This window comes from Carassius carassius, chromosome 46 (genome assembly GCF_963082965.1).
Source record: "Carassius carassius chromosome 46, fCarCar2.1, whole genome shotgun sequence".
NCBI lineage: Eukaryota > Metazoa > Chordata > Actinopteri > Cypriniformes > Cyprinidae > Carassius > Carassius carassius.
The window spans coordinates 13,465,427-13,485,133 of NC_081800.1; the positions used below are offsets into that span (position 1 = coordinate 13,465,427).

At 38.7% G+C, this 19,707-nt stretch overlaps 1 protein-coding gene across 4 annotated transcripts; it reads left to right on the forward strand.

Moving 5' to 3' along the window:
* Positions 1–1,600: 1,600 nt before the first annotated feature.
* On the forward strand, positions 1,601–19,178 carry LOC132129696 (ubiquitin-like modifier-activating enzyme 1). Of its 4 annotated transcripts, none has more exons than XM_059541360.1 (26): positions 1,601–1,754; positions 9,411–9,527; positions 9,724–9,782; positions 9,884–10,052; positions 10,242–10,376; positions 10,523–10,629; positions 10,707–10,797; positions 10,955–11,087; positions 12,090–12,187; positions 12,277–12,423; positions 12,620–12,796; positions 12,912–13,019; positions 13,134–13,214; positions 13,667–13,819; positions 13,924–14,089; positions 14,200–14,396; positions 14,498–14,562; positions 14,651–14,846; positions 15,637–15,711; positions 15,806–15,995; positions 16,173–16,261; positions 16,346–16,438; positions 16,532–16,723; positions 16,812–16,913; positions 17,908–18,008; positions 18,122–19,178. In XM_059541360.1, exons 2-26 carry the CDS (start codon positions 9,411–9,413, stop codon positions 18,255–18,257), a joined length of 3,177 nt encoding a protein of 1,058 aa, XP_059397343.1. In that variant the 5' UTR covers positions 1,601–1,754; the 3' UTR covers positions 18,258–19,178. The 4 variants fall into 4 exon arrangements, with proteins under 4 accessions (XP_059397343.1, XP_059397344.1, XP_059397342.1 ...); XM_059541361.1 differs by having other exon boundaries at positions 1,695–1,845; XM_059541359.1 differs by lacking the exon at positions 1,601–1,754 and adding an exon at positions 3,955–4,237.
* The last annotated feature ends 529 nt before the right edge of the window (positions 19,179–19,707 follow it).

The following is a 19,707-nucleotide window of genomic DNA, read 5'->3' on the forward strand; positions in this document are numbered from 1 at the left end:
ACGGCGACAAGGCTTCCCTATGGCTGCGTTTTGTTTGCACTGTCTATTGTCTGAATTGTCAATGTCCTGCAATCTGAGCTTCCTCTTAAGTGTTTCAATGGCCAGGAAACCCTGTTTAAGTTTTGAACATGACAAAAGAAGCAGTTATACTTAAGAATCACAATGACATGCCATTTGGTGACACACTACAGCATCTTAACCCTTAAATGCATACCTCGGGACTTTAGCGACGCGGGACATCATTCTCTACCCTCTCCCTCCTTCATTTTTAAAGCTTGACATCAACGTTCTTAGTATTCCTCGATCTAATCATTATAAACTATATAAAAAGAAAAAAAATGTAAAATATAAAAAATGCCTGTTTTCTGGTTAATTTGTTTGTACAAAAAGGGGGGTATACGGTCGCTAGACCCAAGGTATGTAAATGTGTAAGTATTTTTTCCTGCGCGACTCAATTTGTTGCAATGCATATTTTTTCCTCAAGGTGGCACTGTTTGATACACAATGATGACGTGAGGTTTCGCTCATAATTACCGCAGGCATAAAACAAATGAATATTGCCAGCAAAAATAGAACTGGTTTGAATGGCTTTACTGCAGAGCAATTAATGATAAATAAATGTCACTGCCATTTGATGCTAGATGTGGTGATGCCAGTGATCAAAATATTGTTTATGAAGTCATTGAAAACGGTAGTTTTGAGAATATGTTTGAGATGGCGAATTTGAGCCAGAAGCTGAATGCACTGTGGAAGTGTGCTCTAACTTTGACAGCGATGGTTAAATTGTCTTTTTCGAGCTTCAAAAGGAAACGAAATATGCTTCATTTAATTCTTCTGTAATTGTTTTTAAAATATCAAGATAGATTTTTGCTATTACAGCAGTTAGAGGTCAATCCTGGGTCGCTAAATATCCTAATATGTAAGAAGTTTTGATTGGCGATTAATTATTGGCGAAACACTCATGTGTTAAATTACACGTGTGTGTGTGTGTGTGTGTGTGTGTGTGTGTGTGTGTGTGTGTGTGTGCATTTTAAATGCATTATTATGCTAGTAGTTTTAATGACCTCATACTTTGTTATTAATTTAAGATTTCCCACTGCACGACCATTTCAAATGATACAATTATTTTAGACAGATTTTTAAACATTTCAAAATAAATAGAACAACATAAAGTTTCGCTTAGCCCGTTAATATGAATTTTAACCAGAAATCTTGACCCGTGTGTGTGTGTGTGTGTGTGTGTGTGTATCTATAGGAGATGTAGTTTTTATGCTATGCTATATATAGGCCTACATATACATATACACACACGCAGAACATTTGAACGCATAAAAACTACATCTCCCTTAGGGCATAGCGCAACCCAAGCTTTGGGCGAGTCTATTTTGTAACTCGGTGGGGGGATAGCAATGGAAAATGTATGACTTGGACAAACTTATTTTAAAGGTTTCAATTATTACCCAGTTATGTTTATCAAAAAATATTATTCGAAATGTTTAACATTTGACCATGAACGCATTTAACGTATATGATGGTTAAATATAAACACAAGTTTGTGTTATTCCCCTGTATCTTGAATAATAGCACAGTCTCAGCTCAAACTCTGCACATGTTGGTTCTACGCTCCTGACCCGAAGAATACTTGCCGAACTGTTAACGGTGCAGGGAATAGCCGGTCAGGCAACCGTCCAGCCTTCCTCACACTGGAAAGTCACGGAGCTCCCGTCACTTCCAGGGATAAAGTTACAGAAACGGTTTGTTTTTACCTTTTTTGTTTTGTTTATCTTTTGCTGCGAGGTATTTCTGTATTCAGTACTGTGGAGAGGCCAAGTAATATCGGATGTGGTGAGTTCTGCATACTTATGTGCCTAGCTAATGCTAACTAGCTAACGTGTCCACAAAAACACAGTCGCCGCTAGCTAAAGCAAAGTTTTTACCGCTGAAGTTGTCTAGCCAGGCGCAACTATTTGCCTGTGGATTTCAACTGGCCACTTTTTCCACGAACAGCCAGCTAACGGCATGCGCGAGACAATGCGCTCCGGGCGCGCATCACGAGCCTGGGATAAAAGAAACCAGCTCATGCTTGCGGAAAAGTTGATTAGTCCTCCCGTTATATGGTTCGGAATATTTTTCAGAATTCCTTCATGCTCTGCAAGGTTGCGCACAGCTAACAAGCTTCGTTTTTGCAGGCCAACGTTATCGCAAAACGTCCTCGCATCGTCTCCCTGAAAGCTAGCCTGTAAAGATAGCGAGATAATCTGACTGCCTATATATCTGCACAACTGCTCCGATTACAGTCTTTTAAAAGTATCTCAAGAATCACCCTAGGAAAATAGACCACATACTGAATCAAACTCGTCGTCATGTGGGGTACCCTGTCATTGTTTGCTTCTCTTTTTAGATCCATGACATGTTTATGTAACCCTGTGTATTGTTAGCATCGATTTGCTATAATGTAAACTGCAGCTTCTTTAAATCCAACGATCCCTTCTTTAAGCAAACAACCGCTATGTGAAGCTCATTTTAAGATGGTGTTTTGCAGCTGGCTCACTCGGACTGTGAGGTTTTGACTGTCAAGTGCAGGTGCGTGAGCGGCAGAAGGATGCGATGGGTTGGGGGTTGTTGACATTATTTGTACCTGCTGTAAAGGTAACTCACACAGGGGACATTTCCCATTGTATGCACCATAGGCGAAAATAAGCGGCCCACTTGGGCCTTTGTCACAAGTATCACCCCATCCCCCAACGCTTATTCCTTTCATTTACAAGAAAGCCCATGCCTAACCCCTAATTTTAGCAGTCATTGCTTTTGAAAGGCACAGTTTTACATGGGTTTTTGGTTCAGGAGAAGTAAACTACTCTATGCAAATCAAAGAGTGCTATTTTTGTTATGGCATGTTATGGATGCATCATAAGTGTGGATGTTCAGTCTTTCTACAGGCTGTTTTTTATGGTTTTGTTATGACTTTATATTATGCCACAGTTTATACCTATCTGCATGGGTGAAGTATTTTACCCAGATATTTTGTCAGTTATGTGTGCTCCTTAGTAAAATAGTTGTGACCTACTTTACAGAGGCAGCTGTCAGCTAGCAGGTTCTATGGCTTTCTTCATGTTTATGTTAAGTAGAGTGAATAAATGCTGCAACTGCTTTAGTGTTTTGGCACATGATGTCTATTAAGTTATCAAATAAGCACGTTTATTCCTCCATTCAGCCATTTGACAAATATCCTATAGATTTGCATGTTTATTTTATTGCAAAAGGTTTTGCATGCCATAATGTTTACTCAGAGTATTAATATATATATGTACACTTGTACGCATGTACATTTAGTTTTGGATGTTAATTGTAAATAAATCATTATCTTTACATTGCTGTAGCCTAGAGTGCAATTGAGAGACATTTATGACAGTATCTTACAAAATGGTGTTTAAAAGAATTAAATACAATTGAGAATTAAAATGCATAAACTCATATGCCATCCACAGCAAGATTATAATTGTACTGTTTTCATATATCCATAGCGTTTATATGGGCAAGGACGTTGAATATCTCAGAAAACATATATTGTTATTTTCCAATATATTAGGATTCAAATAACACATACATCGTATTTTTTCCTTAAAACGTTGCTTTAACTTTCAGTTTAGTTTGTATCTCATATGTAAATTCTCATTTTCTTTAACCTTCACATCTTTCAAATTATGGAATTTTTCATTTTGGCGAACTATCCTTCTACAGCATGGGTTCCGTTCTTTATCCATAACCTCATGACAATGGATAACGTGGTTTAGTTCAATATGCACAACTGAATATCAATTACAGAAGCCTGAAGTCCCGGCATATGCAGAAGTGGGTGGGTTTTCCTTAAAGTCATAGGTAGGGCAGCCAATGGGTGCCTGCAGAGGATAGCAGCAGTCTTCGCCAGACCACCTTTTCCTGTTCCTCTTCATCCGAGCAGCTCCGCCTCTGTGCCGTAGCTGCCATTTTGGTTTTGTTTCCGTTGGCTGAAACCAACCCAGAAACGCGACACAGACAGGCAGCAGACTGAACGACACAGTGACTCGACAGGATAGTGAAGGGGCTTTACTCGCAGCTTCTCACCCAGCGCTGTTCGTGCTTTTGCGGTCCGTTTTCTCCTCGCATCTACATAAGCCCGCAATCCGCACCATCCAAGTTAAGTTTCACACGAGGAGCGGTTTGCGGACAACTGAGAGTGGACTGGGAAAGATTATTGGTAAGAGGCAAAACATTGCGCTCAGTGCTAGCAACTGTCCATTCGAATAGCGCTTTATAGCGTGTAATTCCCCGACTGCTCGCCCAGGCTCGTATAATTTTGCGCTGGGTGATCAGCATGGATCAGATTCTTGTGTTTGTACAGGCGCCGGGTTCTTTCATTCACTGGTTAGCATACGAACTTGGGACTGTAGTGAGCTAGGCCTCAGGCTCAGTAAACTGCCTGCACCAACTATTACAAAGCATGTAGCAGGCTAGCAAGCTAAGTGTCTAAGAATCATCTCGTGTTCCCTGCTAAATGATCATCGGGTTAAATTGGGCAAATCTGATTAGCGTCAGGCGACCTGCTTCTCATGTCTAGTTTAACATTTGATGTCTTGACATACTGCGGATGATTTTTTTGTGTGTGTGTCTTTTCGAAACGGAAGTGAATATCTGAAATTAACAAAGCAGGTGTTACCGTTTATGTTAACGAGATAATCGAGGTTGTGTGTATTTTTTTTTTGCTTGCGTCACCCGCAGATTTATTCGTGTTTATATTTCGCTTCGGTCAAATCAGGGTGGACAGGCGCCCCAGTTGGCTCATATCGTAATCTTGGTGTGTCAGTACATTAAGTTCATTTCACCATCTGTACACGAATGGAATTTGTGGGCATTATTCTGGTTTTATATTTAAAATAATAATAATTTGGTAATACACTCATGTTGTTTTAAACCTGTATGACTGACTGACTTTCTTCCGTGGAACAAAAAAGTTGTCGGGCAGAATGACATTGTATGGAAAAAACGAGAGTGAATGGTGAATGAGTCTGTCATTTTCTGCCTGACGACTTGTTTTGTGTAGCACAGGAGTCACCATACAGGTTTAGAACAACACGAAAGGAAATGCAGACAGTTCTCGAAGAATTATCGTCAAATGACGAGAGTTCTGTTCAGAACGGCACGGTTTCATGCGGAATTTCCGCTCGTGAGTTTGTATTCGTTCTAGAATCTACGCTTCCTTTCGAGGTCCGTTGAACTCCGCAGCTTAAAGAGTGTTATAAAGTTTCGTTTCGGTAAATCAAGTCTTCCTCCTCCTGTGTCTTACACCATATTTTAGTGAATGTCATAAATGTTGAATTCCGCGTCATACTTGGTCACTCAGCGCCTTATTAGTTAGATATCGTAACATAATACTTGGAATATGACTGTATCGGCAACCAAGTTTTTTTTTTTTGTGGAAACGCTGCACGGAACCGGTCTTGGGATGCGACATTCACTGCAGTTTCGTTTTAATGAATCAGCGTTTTTAAGGCAGAATGGGTGAGCCAGTAAATGCACGGAGCACTTCACCATTAACACAACGCTTCTGTCCGCGAGCTATTTATAGCTAAAGAGCTTCATCTTGCGGCAGAAATCTCCCTCTCCTTGTGCTGTTGAAATAGAAATCTTATTGTATTTATTCCACATATACGTGGTGGGAATGTAGTTTGGTGCTTTTCCGTTCATTTGATTTTTTTTTCTTAGGACAAACTCCTGAAATGTAATTATTTGCGAAGTATGAGTGGTCTAATAATAACTAGCCTTAGTTTTATAGACTAGAATTTCTATGTGTCCTTTAGAATGAGGCTGACTTCACTGCATTGCTGTAAAGGAACTGTCCAGTGCTGAAATAACCATTTATGGCTCATTTTCACAGAGCGGTATAGGTCAGTACAGTATGGTACGATTCGGGACAGTACACCTTGACCTGTCTTGCTTTTCTACCGCCAGCGGTACCATTACTTGATAGGTTTGGTGTATGCTGGAAAGTAGCAACATTTTATGCGTGTGAAAATATAAAATTATAAAATACATAGTTATATTTTTTGTTTGCGCACTCTGATGTAAACAAGCCCAACACACATGAGCAGCATGGCAGAACAGGTGAAGGAGATGCTTCAATCCCCTTTTGTTGTCATACCCTTGTAGGACACGCTAGTGGCAATTGTCAACCAATCAACCTTCTGCAGGGAATCTAGCTCCACCCTTTAGCTACCAGACTACTATGCTAGGTACCCAAATGGAAGGGTCCCAAACAAGTTGTACGGTTAGTTATTTTTGTATGGGGTGGGCAACATGACCAAAATCTTAAATCACGATATGACAAATTTTATTTTAAATCATGATGTAATTATTTTTTCATTTTAAAAAGGTTTTTATGATATTGAAATCTTTCATACTATAGAATTTTCATAAAGCGGGCGGTTAATTCGCTATGCAGCTGCAGCTTTCTCTCGTGGTGGGGGTGTTTTGTGCAGTTGGGGTGGTGCTCATGTTGGAGACTGTGATTGCATGCGGAACATAAATACAAACCAAAAAACCTGTGAAATTCAAGTTGAAAGGTTCTGAGAATGGTCAACATCTGTATTTATTTTATTGTTTTAGAATTGTTTTGTTGTTTTTTATTGATATTAAGCAGATGTAATTTTTTGTTCAGATCGAAATGTTATGACATTATATGTCACAATTGTAAATTTAAACTGTGAACCTTTAAAGCAGGGTCTAAAAATATATATGGTATTTTTATAAAATACATTTAACTAAAGAATCCTGCAATCACTTGAGTTTTTTCCCCCTTTACACAAATCGCACAAAAAGTGGTTTAAATGACATTGAATGTTACAGGGACTGATTATTGCTAGGGGTGCACCGAAATTTCGGCCGCCGAAAATTTTCGGCCGAAATGGCATTATCGGTTTCGGGCCGAAATAAAAAAAACAGCCGAAAACGTAAACCGAAAATGAATGTCACCCCATCCGTGAGCAAGCGCTTAGGTTTCACTCACGGTCGAGCTGTTATCACGCGTCTGCCTATCAAAGATTAAGCATGTCAAAGGGCTGTCACAATCAAAAAAAGCTTGTCACAAAAGCTGCACAATCGATCGGACCAACCAACACAAGTTTCGAAAACGAAAACAGGGAATAGATTTTATCGGCCTTCTCTCGGAGCGCGTCCAGCTCGTCACTATAGCCTACGCTCGCAGTGAACGCGCGTCACACAGCAACTGCAGGTTCTGACACACACACACACACACACACAGACAGAGCCTATTAGTGCATAATATCAATGTAGCCTTCAGTAATGTTTTTCATTGATGTTATGGCAGTCCACATTGCTGACTTGTGCGCGTCTCAAGCGCCCTCTTTACGTTCGCCCTAATGCCTGTTTAGTTGTCGGTGGATTTGCCTATATTTGGCGTTGAAAAACGGATCAACGCCAAATATAGGCAATTTACTAACGATTCAATGAACACTTTGCCTATGTCTCAAAAATCGAACAGGATTTTTTTTTTCACAAAAGTGACAGCCCTATACGAGAGGACACCAAAGTTGCAATATGTAACATTTGTTCTGCAAAAATCTCCAAAATTGTGGATTTTTTTGCACAATTTTTAAAAAACTATTTTATTTGATGGAACATAAAACTTGAAGAATAATTATTATTTATATTTATTGTAAATAATATTTTGTTTTATGTAACTGTTAATAAAATTTGATTATTATATTGTGATTTTTCAATTCAGATCCATTAAATCCAAGCAATATATATATAGGCTACGTTTTTAAAAGAAGCCATTTTCGGCTTCAGTTTCGGTTTTCGGCCAAGTGCATCCTAAATTTTCGGTTTCGGTTTTCGGCCAAGTGCATCCTAAATTTTCGGTTTCAGTTTCGGTGCAGATTGCAGAATTTTCATTTCGGTGCATCACTAATTATTGCATATGCAGATCCCAGTGTGTACTGGTTAAACAACTTTTATTTATTTATTCTTTTGCTAGAGTTTGCATATGGTGGTGTGTTCTTAATGACAGTTTTCCTAAAAAAAATCATTTTCCTAAGACAAGAAATATCCCAATATATTGCCTTAATTACAGTATTGCAATATGTCGTATCACAATCCCTGTACCGTGAAACATATCGCATTGTCAAATTCTTGACAATGCATGGCCCTAGTGAGTGATGAAATAAGGATAAGAAACTAATTGCAAACAATAGGACAAAAAAAACTACAATAAATAAGAAGCTCTACATACATTGTGTAAATTAGTCTTACTGTTTGTTATATTTTTATATATATATATGTATGTATGTATATATGTTAGGAGTGTGATTTACTGAAAAAACATCAAACTGTTCGGTTCTCCACACACAGTTCGCGAGTTCGCGGTTCAACTTAAATCTGACAAAGCATCTGTAATATGGTTTGCTATAAATAACACGTAAAACAAAAAGGGCTCAGTTAATATGTTTCTTTTGATGGATGCGCATTCTGGCTTCCCAGACATTACAACAACAGCGCTGAGAAAAGAAAAAAAAACCTTGGACAAACCATTCACTTTTGTTCAGTGCGAATGTCATATGCTGGAATATGAGCAGTCATTTATTCTTTAATTTATACTCTCAAAAATGCAATGCTGTCTTACATTTCATTACTTTATTCAATTTATGTACCTAAAAACCTATTATACCTGCCTAAAAAAAAAAAAACTTAAAATCACTGTTTATCTTATTTGTATCTTTACTCTATTGTATTTATTTGTGCTGTTACTTGTAGTTAGGTAGATTACTCTTATTTTCTTTGTTTTTATTTGACAGTGTAGTTTTTCCATAAAAATAGCACATACTGAACTGTACCGAACCATGACTCTGTGATACAAACATGAGTAAGTTGAACCGTTCCACCCCATTCTAAATGCATGTTACGGTTTCTTTTTTTTTTCTTTGTTACACAGGTTTTCGTTTGTCTGTTCTTAAAAAAATAATAATAAGAATAATGAATAAAAGTACAGTTAGTAGAGTTATTTCTGTCTATGCTTGCACATTAAATCATGTCTTCAAACCATCTGGATGCTGGTTGTTATTGTTTATTTGAACCACTGCTTTCCATTTGTTTGTGGGAATAACATGTGAGCTTTTGCCAACTCCTAGAGCAAAAAGCCTGAAAATGCTTTTAAACCTGCACCTAAGATGTGAACATGTTTGTTATTTGGGAAATCAATTTGGGAAACTGATTCCACCAAAACCAAGTGACCTGTTCTTTTTATTTTCTCTATAGATTTCATTTGATCTGCAGTGTTTGCATGAAAATATTTAGGTGCTCCAAATTCATATTCTTCACTCAAATACAGAGGTTGAGCTTGCTTTCTTCTCTTCTAGATGTCCAGCTCGCCGCTGTCCAAGAAGCGTCGCGTGTCAGGATCAGAGACGAAGACGGGATCCCATTGCTCCTCCTCAAACTCTGTCAGAACCGAACTGTCTCACACACCAGCTAACGTAGGTTCAGGTCAAGCTTTTTAAAACTAACTTTTGCATATAACCGGGACATCTAGACAGTCTAAACTGGTATGTGTAGGCACATATTTTCTTAATATCTTCATTCTTTACTGTGCATGGTTGTTGAAAGGCAACCAGTTTCATAAATTATGCCTGTCTATTTATAGTCTGTTAACGGTGGTTTTGGTCTCTGCAGGGCATGGCTAAGAATGGAAATGATGCTGAGATCGATGAGGGCTTGTACTCCAGACAGCTGTGAGTTTGGCCTTCATTTCATTTTGATGTTTTCTTAATGTTCTTTTTGAGCAAATAAGAGCTCACGTGAGTAGTTGTTAAATTTAGTATGTGTCTCTCAGGTACGTACTGGGCCATGATGCTATGAAACGCATGCAGATCTCCAGTGTTCTGATCTCAGGGCTGCGAGGTTTGGGTGTAGAGATTGCCAAGAATGTCATTTTGGGAGGCGTCAAGAGTGTCACCCTGCACGACCAGGGTGTGGCTGAGTGGAAGGACCTTTCGTCACAGGTCAGTGGTTGGTCATGAATCATAACTATAAGTGTGTGTATGCAAAATACAGTCGTTACTGCTAATAATTCCAAGGGGCTATAAAATAACAAAAACAAGAGTATAGCCAAAATCCACATTTGATGGCTCTAACAACAATTAAATTAAGTTGTAGTAGTAATAAAAATAAGTGTTTGTTTCATGTCTTAGTTTTACCTGCGTGAGGAGGATCTTGGGAAGAACCGTGCAGAGGTCAGTCAGCTTCGACTGGCAGAACTCAACAGCTATGTGCCTGTTACCTCCTTCACTGGCGCCCTCACCAATGAATACCTGACCAAATTTCAGGTACTGTTGTTATGGCTCCACTGGACTACATCCATAAGCTCAACACATGGACTAAATCCTACTTCCCCCACATGCATACAAAACTTTGCATTAGTTTAAGTTTAATGCATTTAAGAGAGTAGGCTAACAGGTGTTTGTGTGACCAGGTTGTTGTGCTTACCAACTCCAGCCTTGATGAGCAAAAACGCATCGGTGACTTCTGCCATAGTAATGGCATTAAGTTTATCGTGGCAGACACGCGTGGGCTGTTTGGGTAAAATACCTTTCTTGTTTTGTGTTGAGTCAAGGTTTTTGGGTATTTTGTCTCATGTATGTTCTGTATTTCAATAGGCAACTGTTCTGTGATTTTGGGGAGGAAATGGCTGTGTTTGACATCAATGGAGAGCAGCCACTGAGCGCCATGATCTCAATGATCACAAAGGTAAAAATTGTTAACTGGACTCGGCTAAGTTACACTGTGTGACGGTAACTTTTAAACCTTGATTATTTAGTCAGAGTGAATGAAGTGTCAAATTGACTTTTGTTAAACTTCTGACTGTCTGAAACGTTTGCTCTTTTTGTGTTGTGTGTGTGAACAGGACAGTGCTGGTGTGGTTACATGTCTGGATGAAGCACGGCATGGATTTGAGAGTGGAGATTTCGTCACTTTCACAGAAGTGCAGGGCATGACAGAGCTCAATGGCTGTGATCCAATAGAGATCAAGTCACTGGGTGAGTTATCATAGGTTTGCTCATTTAAACTTGTTAGCCCAGAGACCTACAAAGTAAAACACACTAGATCAGTGGTTCTCAACTTTTTGACTACAATAAGTAAATATAATAAAAAATTATGACATTTCAGAATTCCCGGAGTTGTAATTGTTTCTGGTGTCCCAGTCGTTCTAACAGTGAATTATTTACATAGCCTTCCAGTTGTTTGTGATTTACTCTGTGGAATAAGGATTGGAAAAAACAAACAAAAAAAGATTTTTACTACAATAAAATATTTTTGTGTTCGGCATAACGGCATAACTACTACATACACATTCTAAAAATGCACATGACATTTTAAATATTTTATTAATGTTCGTTACCATTTTAGGTCTGTAGGTCACAAAAGTAGATGCCATTATTTTACAATATGTGTGTTTGTATATTTATTTCATACATTTTTCTATTAGATAGATGCATAGTTGGATATTTAGTAGTTTTAGCTATAAAATAATTTGAAGCCATTTTCAGGCCCCCTGTGATTTTTGCTGAGGGCAAAATCACTTGGTAAACAACTAGTGTCATTAAGCATGAAAAGACTTTTTGCGCAAACTGTTTTCATTGGACTCTTCTTTGTCTCTCATCTTCCTTTCTGTGTGTTCAGGCCATTCACATTTGTCTACATCTTAGCAAATTTACCAACATTTCAGATGTCTGGAACTTTTAGACTATTTATGGTTGTTTATAACTGTTTGACAGGTTTTACTACTGTTTGTGTTGACCTACTTTTTAAAATGTAACTGGATCAGCATAAGGTAACAGATGTCAATCACTAGCTATTGATCACTTTAGTCGTCTACCCCTGTCCTACAGGAACAGGAAGGTGGAAATAGGTTCCTGGTCTCAGAGGCCAAAACACTGTACTTTAGTTACTGTTACTGTAGAAGATGTAATGTTAACTGTACACCATTTGAAGGTCAGTCTTGTAGGCTGTCTTATGACTGTGTTGTCCTCTGCCGTCAGGTCCTTACACCTTCAGCATCTGTGACACCAGCTCATTCTCGGACTATGTGAGAGGTGGTATTGTCACACAAGTGAAGATGCCCAAAATAGTTGCCTTTGTAAGTTGACAGCCATGCTGAGGCTAACATTAAAGAACTATGTAAAGTGAAAAAGGGGATTACATATGCACACTTCTTTCTTCAAACAGAAATCCCTGTCCTCTTCCATGGCCGAACCAGAGTTTGTGTTGACAGATTTTGCCAAATTTGATCGTCCAGGCCAACTGCACATGGGCTTTCAGGCACTGCACGCATTTGAGAAGAAGCACAGTCGTCTACCGAAGCCCTGGAGTCAGGTGAACACCTCTGCTAGTTGTTAGATTTCTGCATGAAGTCCAATCCACTTTCAAGTTTATTCTTGCCAAGAACTGCTTGGAATTTAATGCATCAACCACTACGCAGTGTTCTGTTTAATGGCATGTGAATGCTGAGCTGTGGACATCAGTCTCAGTGACTCGGCTCATCTCTTTCTCTCTCTCCATACTGCTGCAGTCTGATGCGGACGAGCTTGTGGCTCTGGCTGAGGAGGTGAATGCTGCACAGTCCGGATCTGCCAAGCAAGAGCAGCTGGACCAGGCAGTCATCAAAAAACTGTCCTGCGTGGCTGCCGGAGACCTGGCACCCATTAATGCCTTTATTGGTGGGCTTGCTGCCCAGGAGGTTATGAAGGTAATACAGTCTCCCATCATTGCCTTTGAGCTTGGGATCAATGTGATGTAGTAGGAACACGTTGTGTTAGACTCCTCTGTCATGGTCTGTTATTTATAGCCTTTTTTTTTTTCAGGCTTGCACAGGGAAGTTTATGCCCATCATGCAGTGGCTGTATTTTGATGCTTTGGAGTGCTTATCTGAGGCTGAGGATGCCGTTCTGACAGAGGAAGAATGTGCACCTGTGAGTGCTTCTTGTACCATTGTCTTGCGAGATCTTTTCATGTTTTTCGGAATTTGTTTAATGCTAGATTGTTGTTTGGTTGCAAGGAATAATTTATTCATCTGTTTTCTTTAGAGGAACTGCCGGTATGATAGCCAGATTGCTGTTTTTGGGTCCAAGCTGCAGGAGCTGTTAGCCAAACAGCGATATTTTCTGGTGAGGAGCTGAAACAGGCCATTTGTCAAAATGGGAGATGATTATACCAAGCCAATTATCCAGTTGCACAATGCTTGCTTTTTTCCCCGCTAAATTATATTGAGTCAGTCAAACAAAACTTCTTAATCACATTTATCACAAGGCAAGTTTATGCTGCAAGAATTAACTGCTCCAAACTCAATTGTTTTGCCTTTAGTCAAGTGTTGTTATTGTAAACTAAAACTATTAAGAGCATTTTTAATTGCAACAAAATATAAATATTTGATTAAAACTGTAATGAAAGTGAAAACTAAAACTAATAAGTGAAAGTTGAAGTACTAAAATTACTAATTTAAAAAAAAGAAAGCTATTTGTAAAAAACAAAACATAAATAATTGTTAAAGGTAATATTATTTAAAGCTAATTTATAATTCTAAAAACTTTCATTTTAGTGACTTGTTTCCTGTGTTCAGGTTGGTGCTGGAGCCATTGGTTGTGAGCTGCTGAAAAACTTTGCTATGATGGGCTTGGCCAGCGGTGAAGGAGAGGTCATAGTTACTGACATGGACACTATAGAGAAGTCCAATCTCAATCGACAGTTCCTCTTTAGGCCATGGGACGTTACGGTGAGAGTCACTTACACAGATTGAAAAAGGAATTTTGTGGAGAGAATCGAATTGTAAAGTCTTCCTTGAACGGTTGCTGATCCTTTTGTTGTTCCTCTGAGCAGAAGATGAAGAGCGAGACCGCCGCTGCAGCCGTGAAGCAGATGAACCCATCAATCCGCATCACAGGTCATCAGAACCGTGTAGGGCCTGAGACTGAGAAGGTCTATGATGATGACTTCTTTGAAAGCCTCGATGGAGTGACAAATGCTCTTGACAATGTAGATGCCCGTAAGTAAGAGTTTTAGAAAGCAAAGTGGCTGGTCATGTAGGTTACTTCAGAATGTAACTGTTAAATAGCTGCTTGTGTGAAATCGACTCTGCATGCTTTCCTTTTCCAGGTATGTATATGGACCGGAGGTGTGTGTACTACTGTAAGCCATTATTGGAGTCTGGTACTCTAGGCACCAAAGGGAACGTGCAGGTGGTCATTCCCTTCCTCACAGAGTCGTACAGCTCCAGCCAGGATCCTCCAGAGAAGTCCATTCCTATCTGCACGCTCAAAAACTTCCCTAATGCAATCGAACACACCCTTCAGGTAATCTTTTTCCAACCTTTTCTTTGGGATGAACTTTTGGTGTCTTGATCCTTGATTACCTTTAATTGACCGAAACTGTCTGTTCTCGCCTGCTTTCTTAGTGGGCTCGTGACGAGTTTGAAGGACTTTTCAAACAGCCTGCTGAAAACGCCTTGCAGTATATGACGTAAGTATTGTCACCCCAAACAACCCGTGAATTGCCACGCATGATGCTGTCAGCCATTTAAATATGTAATGTTCTCATTCCTCCCCAGAGACCCAAAGTTTATGGAGCGCACACTGAAGCTCCCTGGAGCACAGCCGTTGGACGTGGTGGAGGCAGTATATAAAAGCCTGGTGACGGATTTCCCACGCAGCTGGGAGGACTGTGTAGTCTGGGCCCGCAACCACTGGCAGTGTCAATATAACAACAACATCCGTCAGCTACTGCACAATTTCCCCCCAGACCAGGTGAGGCCTGTCTGTTCTCATTTGATCAGCTGTCATTGGGCTCTTCATAAACATTTGACTGACTGGAAAATTGTTAATTTTTGATATCACAATTGACCATTGTAGCGTAAACACAAAGGCCAATCAGAGCCGTTTAAGAATCCACACTTATCTCCAATGAACAGTACTCTAAATATTAGCGGGAAATGCTGGCATCGACACATTTTTTTTATATTTCATACTTTTGACAGATACGGCTAAACAGATATGTCTCTGATTGGCTATAGTGATCAACGCTTCACGCTCTTCACCGAGCGCTTACTCGTATACACATGGGAGCCCCGTCTATCAGTGGATCCCTAATATATCTGCTCATAGACTGATCTGACAATGACACATCTGTTGAGCACAAGAACAAAATGGTTGTTGAAGAATGCACACAACTGCTCAATGCTAGCTGGAAATGCTTGTATCGTCACATTTTTTAAATTGGTATCGGTACTTTTAACAACACTACTTCAATGTGTTATGTATGAATTTTTTTTTTATTCAGTATTGAGGCATAAAGTCAAAATCGTCAAGGTTATACAACTGGCCTGAGCAGAGTAGAGAAAGTCTGACTTCACTTGAGTATTGAGTTATGAAATTGGTTAAAATTTACAAGGGGGAAAAAAACATGCATGGATAAAAATCTATAAAATGCATTTAGAAAAAACAATGTATTTGAATTTCCAGTTCATGCACACTTTAATGAACATTTAGTTTAATATCTTCTGGGGGGGGGTTTATTAATATTATTTTTTTTATCTAGCTTACAAGTTCTGGGGCGCCATTCTGGTCAGGTCCAAAAAGATGTCCTCATCCATTGGAATTCAGCACTAACAATGTAAGTATTCACTGTGAAAAGACTCAAATAAAAGATTTAGAAATATCATGTCATAACAAACAATGATTGGTTTTGATATCATTGTGATTGGTAGGATCTTCACATGGACTACATTATGGCAGCAGCTAACTTGTTTGCCCAGTCATATGGCCTGCCGGGCTCCACTGAGCGTTCTGCTCTGTCTAAGCTACTGCAGGATATTAAAGTGCCTGAGTTCATACCCAAATCAGGAATCAAGATCCATGTGTCTGATCAGGAGCTGCAGAATGCCAGTGCATCAGTCGGTATGCATCAGTAGTGGAGAACATTTTGGTGGATGTGGATTTGAAACTGTTGCTGAGCTCATCCTTTTTCTTTGTAGAGTTTTAAAGTGATTCTGCAACAAATTAAACCTGATGCTAAAGGAAATGATAGTTTCCACTGTCCAAACATTGCTCATTTTATTATTGGTCTGTTTTTAGATGACTCTAGGCTTGAAGAACTGAAGACACTGTTGCCTTCTACACAAGCAGCTTCTCAATTTAAGCTCTGTCCCATTGAGTTCGAAAAGGTACCGTTTATGACACAACCCCAGTTTTCCAGCCTTTAGAATTATTGAACTTCAGTTCAATGCTAATTAAATTCTCTTCCTCAGGACGATGAAACAAACTTTCATATGGACTTCATTGTAGCAGCTTCTAATCTAAGAGCAGAGAACTACGACATTCCTCCTGCAGATAGACACAAGGTGAGAGGGCCAATGAAATGGTTTTCTTGAGGACTGTCTTAAGGAGACAAATCCCACCATCGCTGATCCTCACCTTTCTTTTTCTTCTTTCAGAGCAAACTCATTGCTGGAAAAATCATTCCAGCAATTGCCACGACGACAGCTGCCGTGGTGGGTCTGGTGTGTCTGGAGCTGCTGAAGATCATTCAGGGGCACAAGAAGCTCGAGTCTTACAAGAACGGCTTCATGAACCTTGCTCTGCCTTTCTTCGCCTTCTCTGAGCCCATAGGTGCTCCTAAACACAAGGTAACCAACAGCGTTCTCCATTACAGCAGCAAAGTTGGCATCCCTTTGAATGAATGAGCTACTTTGACACACCTGCTTTCTGTAATAGTATTATGAGATTGATTGGACGCTTTGGGACCGTTTTGAGGTGAAGGGCATTCAGCCCAATGGTGAAGAAATGACACTCCGACAGTTCTTGGACTATTTCAAGGTAATTCTTCATTCTCATTGTTGATGTGTTTGAAAAAACTAGGGGTGGACATTGAAGATTGTTTTAGTACTCCGCAGATAAATGAAACGACTACTACAATTACCCTAACCCAATTTGTTATTCTGGACTATACGTTTTTTTTTTTCAAATTTGAAATTTAAAAAGGTAAACTTTTAATAACACTTTCTGACTGGTTTGGTTGCATAAATTAAGATTTAAGAAATGAAGAAAAAGTGACCTTTTTTTCTCTTCTTCATATGGTTAAGTTTATAAATATCAATTATTCATGTTACTTTTGAAAATGTGTAATACTCATGCGTACAGCTGCATGATAAAATGACACTTTGGAAAAGATTGATCAACAATATTGTACTATTCAGTCTTTTTCCTTTTTTTTTTTTTTTTTTTTTTTTTTTTGCAATACTCCCAAGATCTTCACAATAAACTGCCAAAATAAAATGTTTTTTATTATTATTTGAAGTTATGACAAGTATATTTCTATTGTGTAGTAAAATTGACTTCTTAGAGTCGTCATGATATAATTATATAATGTATTGTGAAATATCATAGTCAAGATGTTTTTAATCCATGTTGTAATTTATACATTATAAAAGGTAAATTTGGCAGCACTTTAACAAAAATAAATGCAGTTTTTAGTTGTAAATTATTTTCATTTGATTGTATTTTAAATTTAAAAAATAAACAATTTTTTATGCATTTGTAATATAAAACATTAAAAAAAAAAAAACAATGTGAAACTTATTCTGTGGAATTTACTTGTAAACAAATGATATTAAATAACAGACATGGAATGCATTTCCTTCACCTTTTAACTTTATGAATTGAATATAAATATTAATATTGAATATCATGGCAGGGGGGTGGGTGGGAAGGTTATTTGCTATATTGCCATGCCCAATTTGTGTGCATCCCTTGTAGAAGCAGGCACACTTGTGCTGGTGTACTCATGGTTCACACTCTGTTGTCCCCTCAGAATGAACACAAACTGGAGATCACTATGCTCTCTCAGGGAGTTTCCATGCTCTACTCTTTCTTCATGCCTGCGGCCAAGCTTAAAGAACGGCTGGACCTGCCGTGAGTTGGTTCTTCCTATCTTAGAGACATACTGAATTCTAATCATGTTGGTAGAACTGAGGCATGTGAGATGGAAGAAAATAAAATGTTTGTCTCTGTTTTTGTTTTCATAGGATGACTGAGATCGTGACTAAGGTGTCTAAGAAGAAACTGGGGAAGCATGTTAAAGCACTAGTTTTTGAGCTCTGCTGCAATGATGAGACAGAAGAGGATGTAGAGGTCCCCTATGTCAGATACACCATCCGCTGAGAGGGTTGTTGGGGCAGGGAAGGGGACTGGTCAGAGGGCGGCCCACTGGGGATGGGGAGCATCAGTATGCTTGGAGAGCCCAAAGAGAAACAAAATAAGTTTTTGTTTATTTTTTAAATCAGTAACTGAAATATATAAGTATTATATCTCAAACATCCCTCTTTCCCAACTGGTTGAGCACTTTAGGGTATGAATCAATCAGACTGGTTATGTTTAGGACTATGGGGAACATGTGAATCTTTGGCTGTAACTTATTTGAACTGGTTGTTGTAACGCACAGCTTCAGTGTATGCATTTATCTGTACACCACTCGTCACTCCCTCCCTCTCAATCATATTTTTCACACCAGTCTTTGTTCCTGTCCTCATGATACTTTTATTGGCATCACCATCTTGCTTTGTATTCTGGAGTAAACATATTTGACTGATGCCAAAAAATAGAGTACAAGGGGAAAAAAAACCACTTAGTTGCTTAATTTTTTTTTCAGTTCACTGCCTTGGCTTGATGTCACCTTTAAATGTAATCTGAAGCACTCTTTTGGCCAACGTCTCAGAGCAAGTTGGTCCACTTACTGACCTCCTGCTGTCCCATAGGCCCAGTGGGAACATCCCTTTGCCTCTCTGGCTTTTGTATGGGTTGGGTTCAGGAACTTGCACATAACCATTTTTCTCCCCCAATTTTTTATTTTTTTTTGGCAGCAGACTTCTGGTGTACAACTTGTAGAACATTAACTCCGTATTCTTTCTACTTTGTTAAACTCCGAAAAATATTACAGTACAAAAAAAAAAGATTTTACTCCGTAATGGGAGCACTTAGTGTGTTAGTGAATAAAGTTGAAAACATTTTCTTGCTTTGTCTTTTCTTTGCTACTGTTGTTTTTAAAATGTATCTATAAAGTTAATAAAAACAATCTGCAATTAATCAAGCTGGGTATCAGTAATATTTCAGTGTTTCAGGTAAGCTGCACAGTACACTTTCCAACCTTGGGTATTTTCACTTTTAATAGAAAGAAAAGTCATTTAAATATTATCAGTTTAAATCTATTTGCAGATTAAAGATAAATGTTATTTTGTTGCATCAATAATAATAATAATAAAAAAAAATTCTGGGTCAATATTTTATTAGGATCAAGGCTTTGAATCAACTTGTTTAGAAAATTGCTTTTACGTCATTATGTGAGACTCTAAATTTAACAAGGCCAATTCATGGCATTAACCTTTTTGAGTTAAATTCTTAAGCTCTTACTGGCCTTCAAATTATAGCACATTGTCCCATTTGTTTTTCTGTATAAATTGTACCTTGCACAACCACTGATTTATCTCATCCCTGCTGAAAACGTGATACTGCCACTATGTGCTTCACATTTGGCAACTGTTTGTAGTGTGGTTATAATTTTACAAGTTTGCGCTCATCACATTATAGAATCATTCTGCAGGTTAAGTGCTTGTGC

What these genes read in the sequence shown, in the direction of transcription:
- LOC132129696 (XM_059541360.1), top strand. Translation starts at nt 9,411, where the DNA reads ATGTCCAGCTCGCCGCTGTCCAAGAAGCGTCGCGTGTCAGGATCAGAG. An exon ending in TGCCCAAAATAGTTGCCTTT is followed by an intron (nt 12,188 to 12,276) that starts GTAAGTTGACAG and finishes TTCTTCAAACAG; the next exon opens with AAATCCCTGTCCTCTTCCAT. An exon ending in GTCCCATTGAGTTCGAAAAG is followed by an intron (nt 16,262 to 16,345) that starts GTACCGTTTATG and finishes TCTCTTCCTCAG; the next exon opens with GACGATGAAACAAACTTTCA.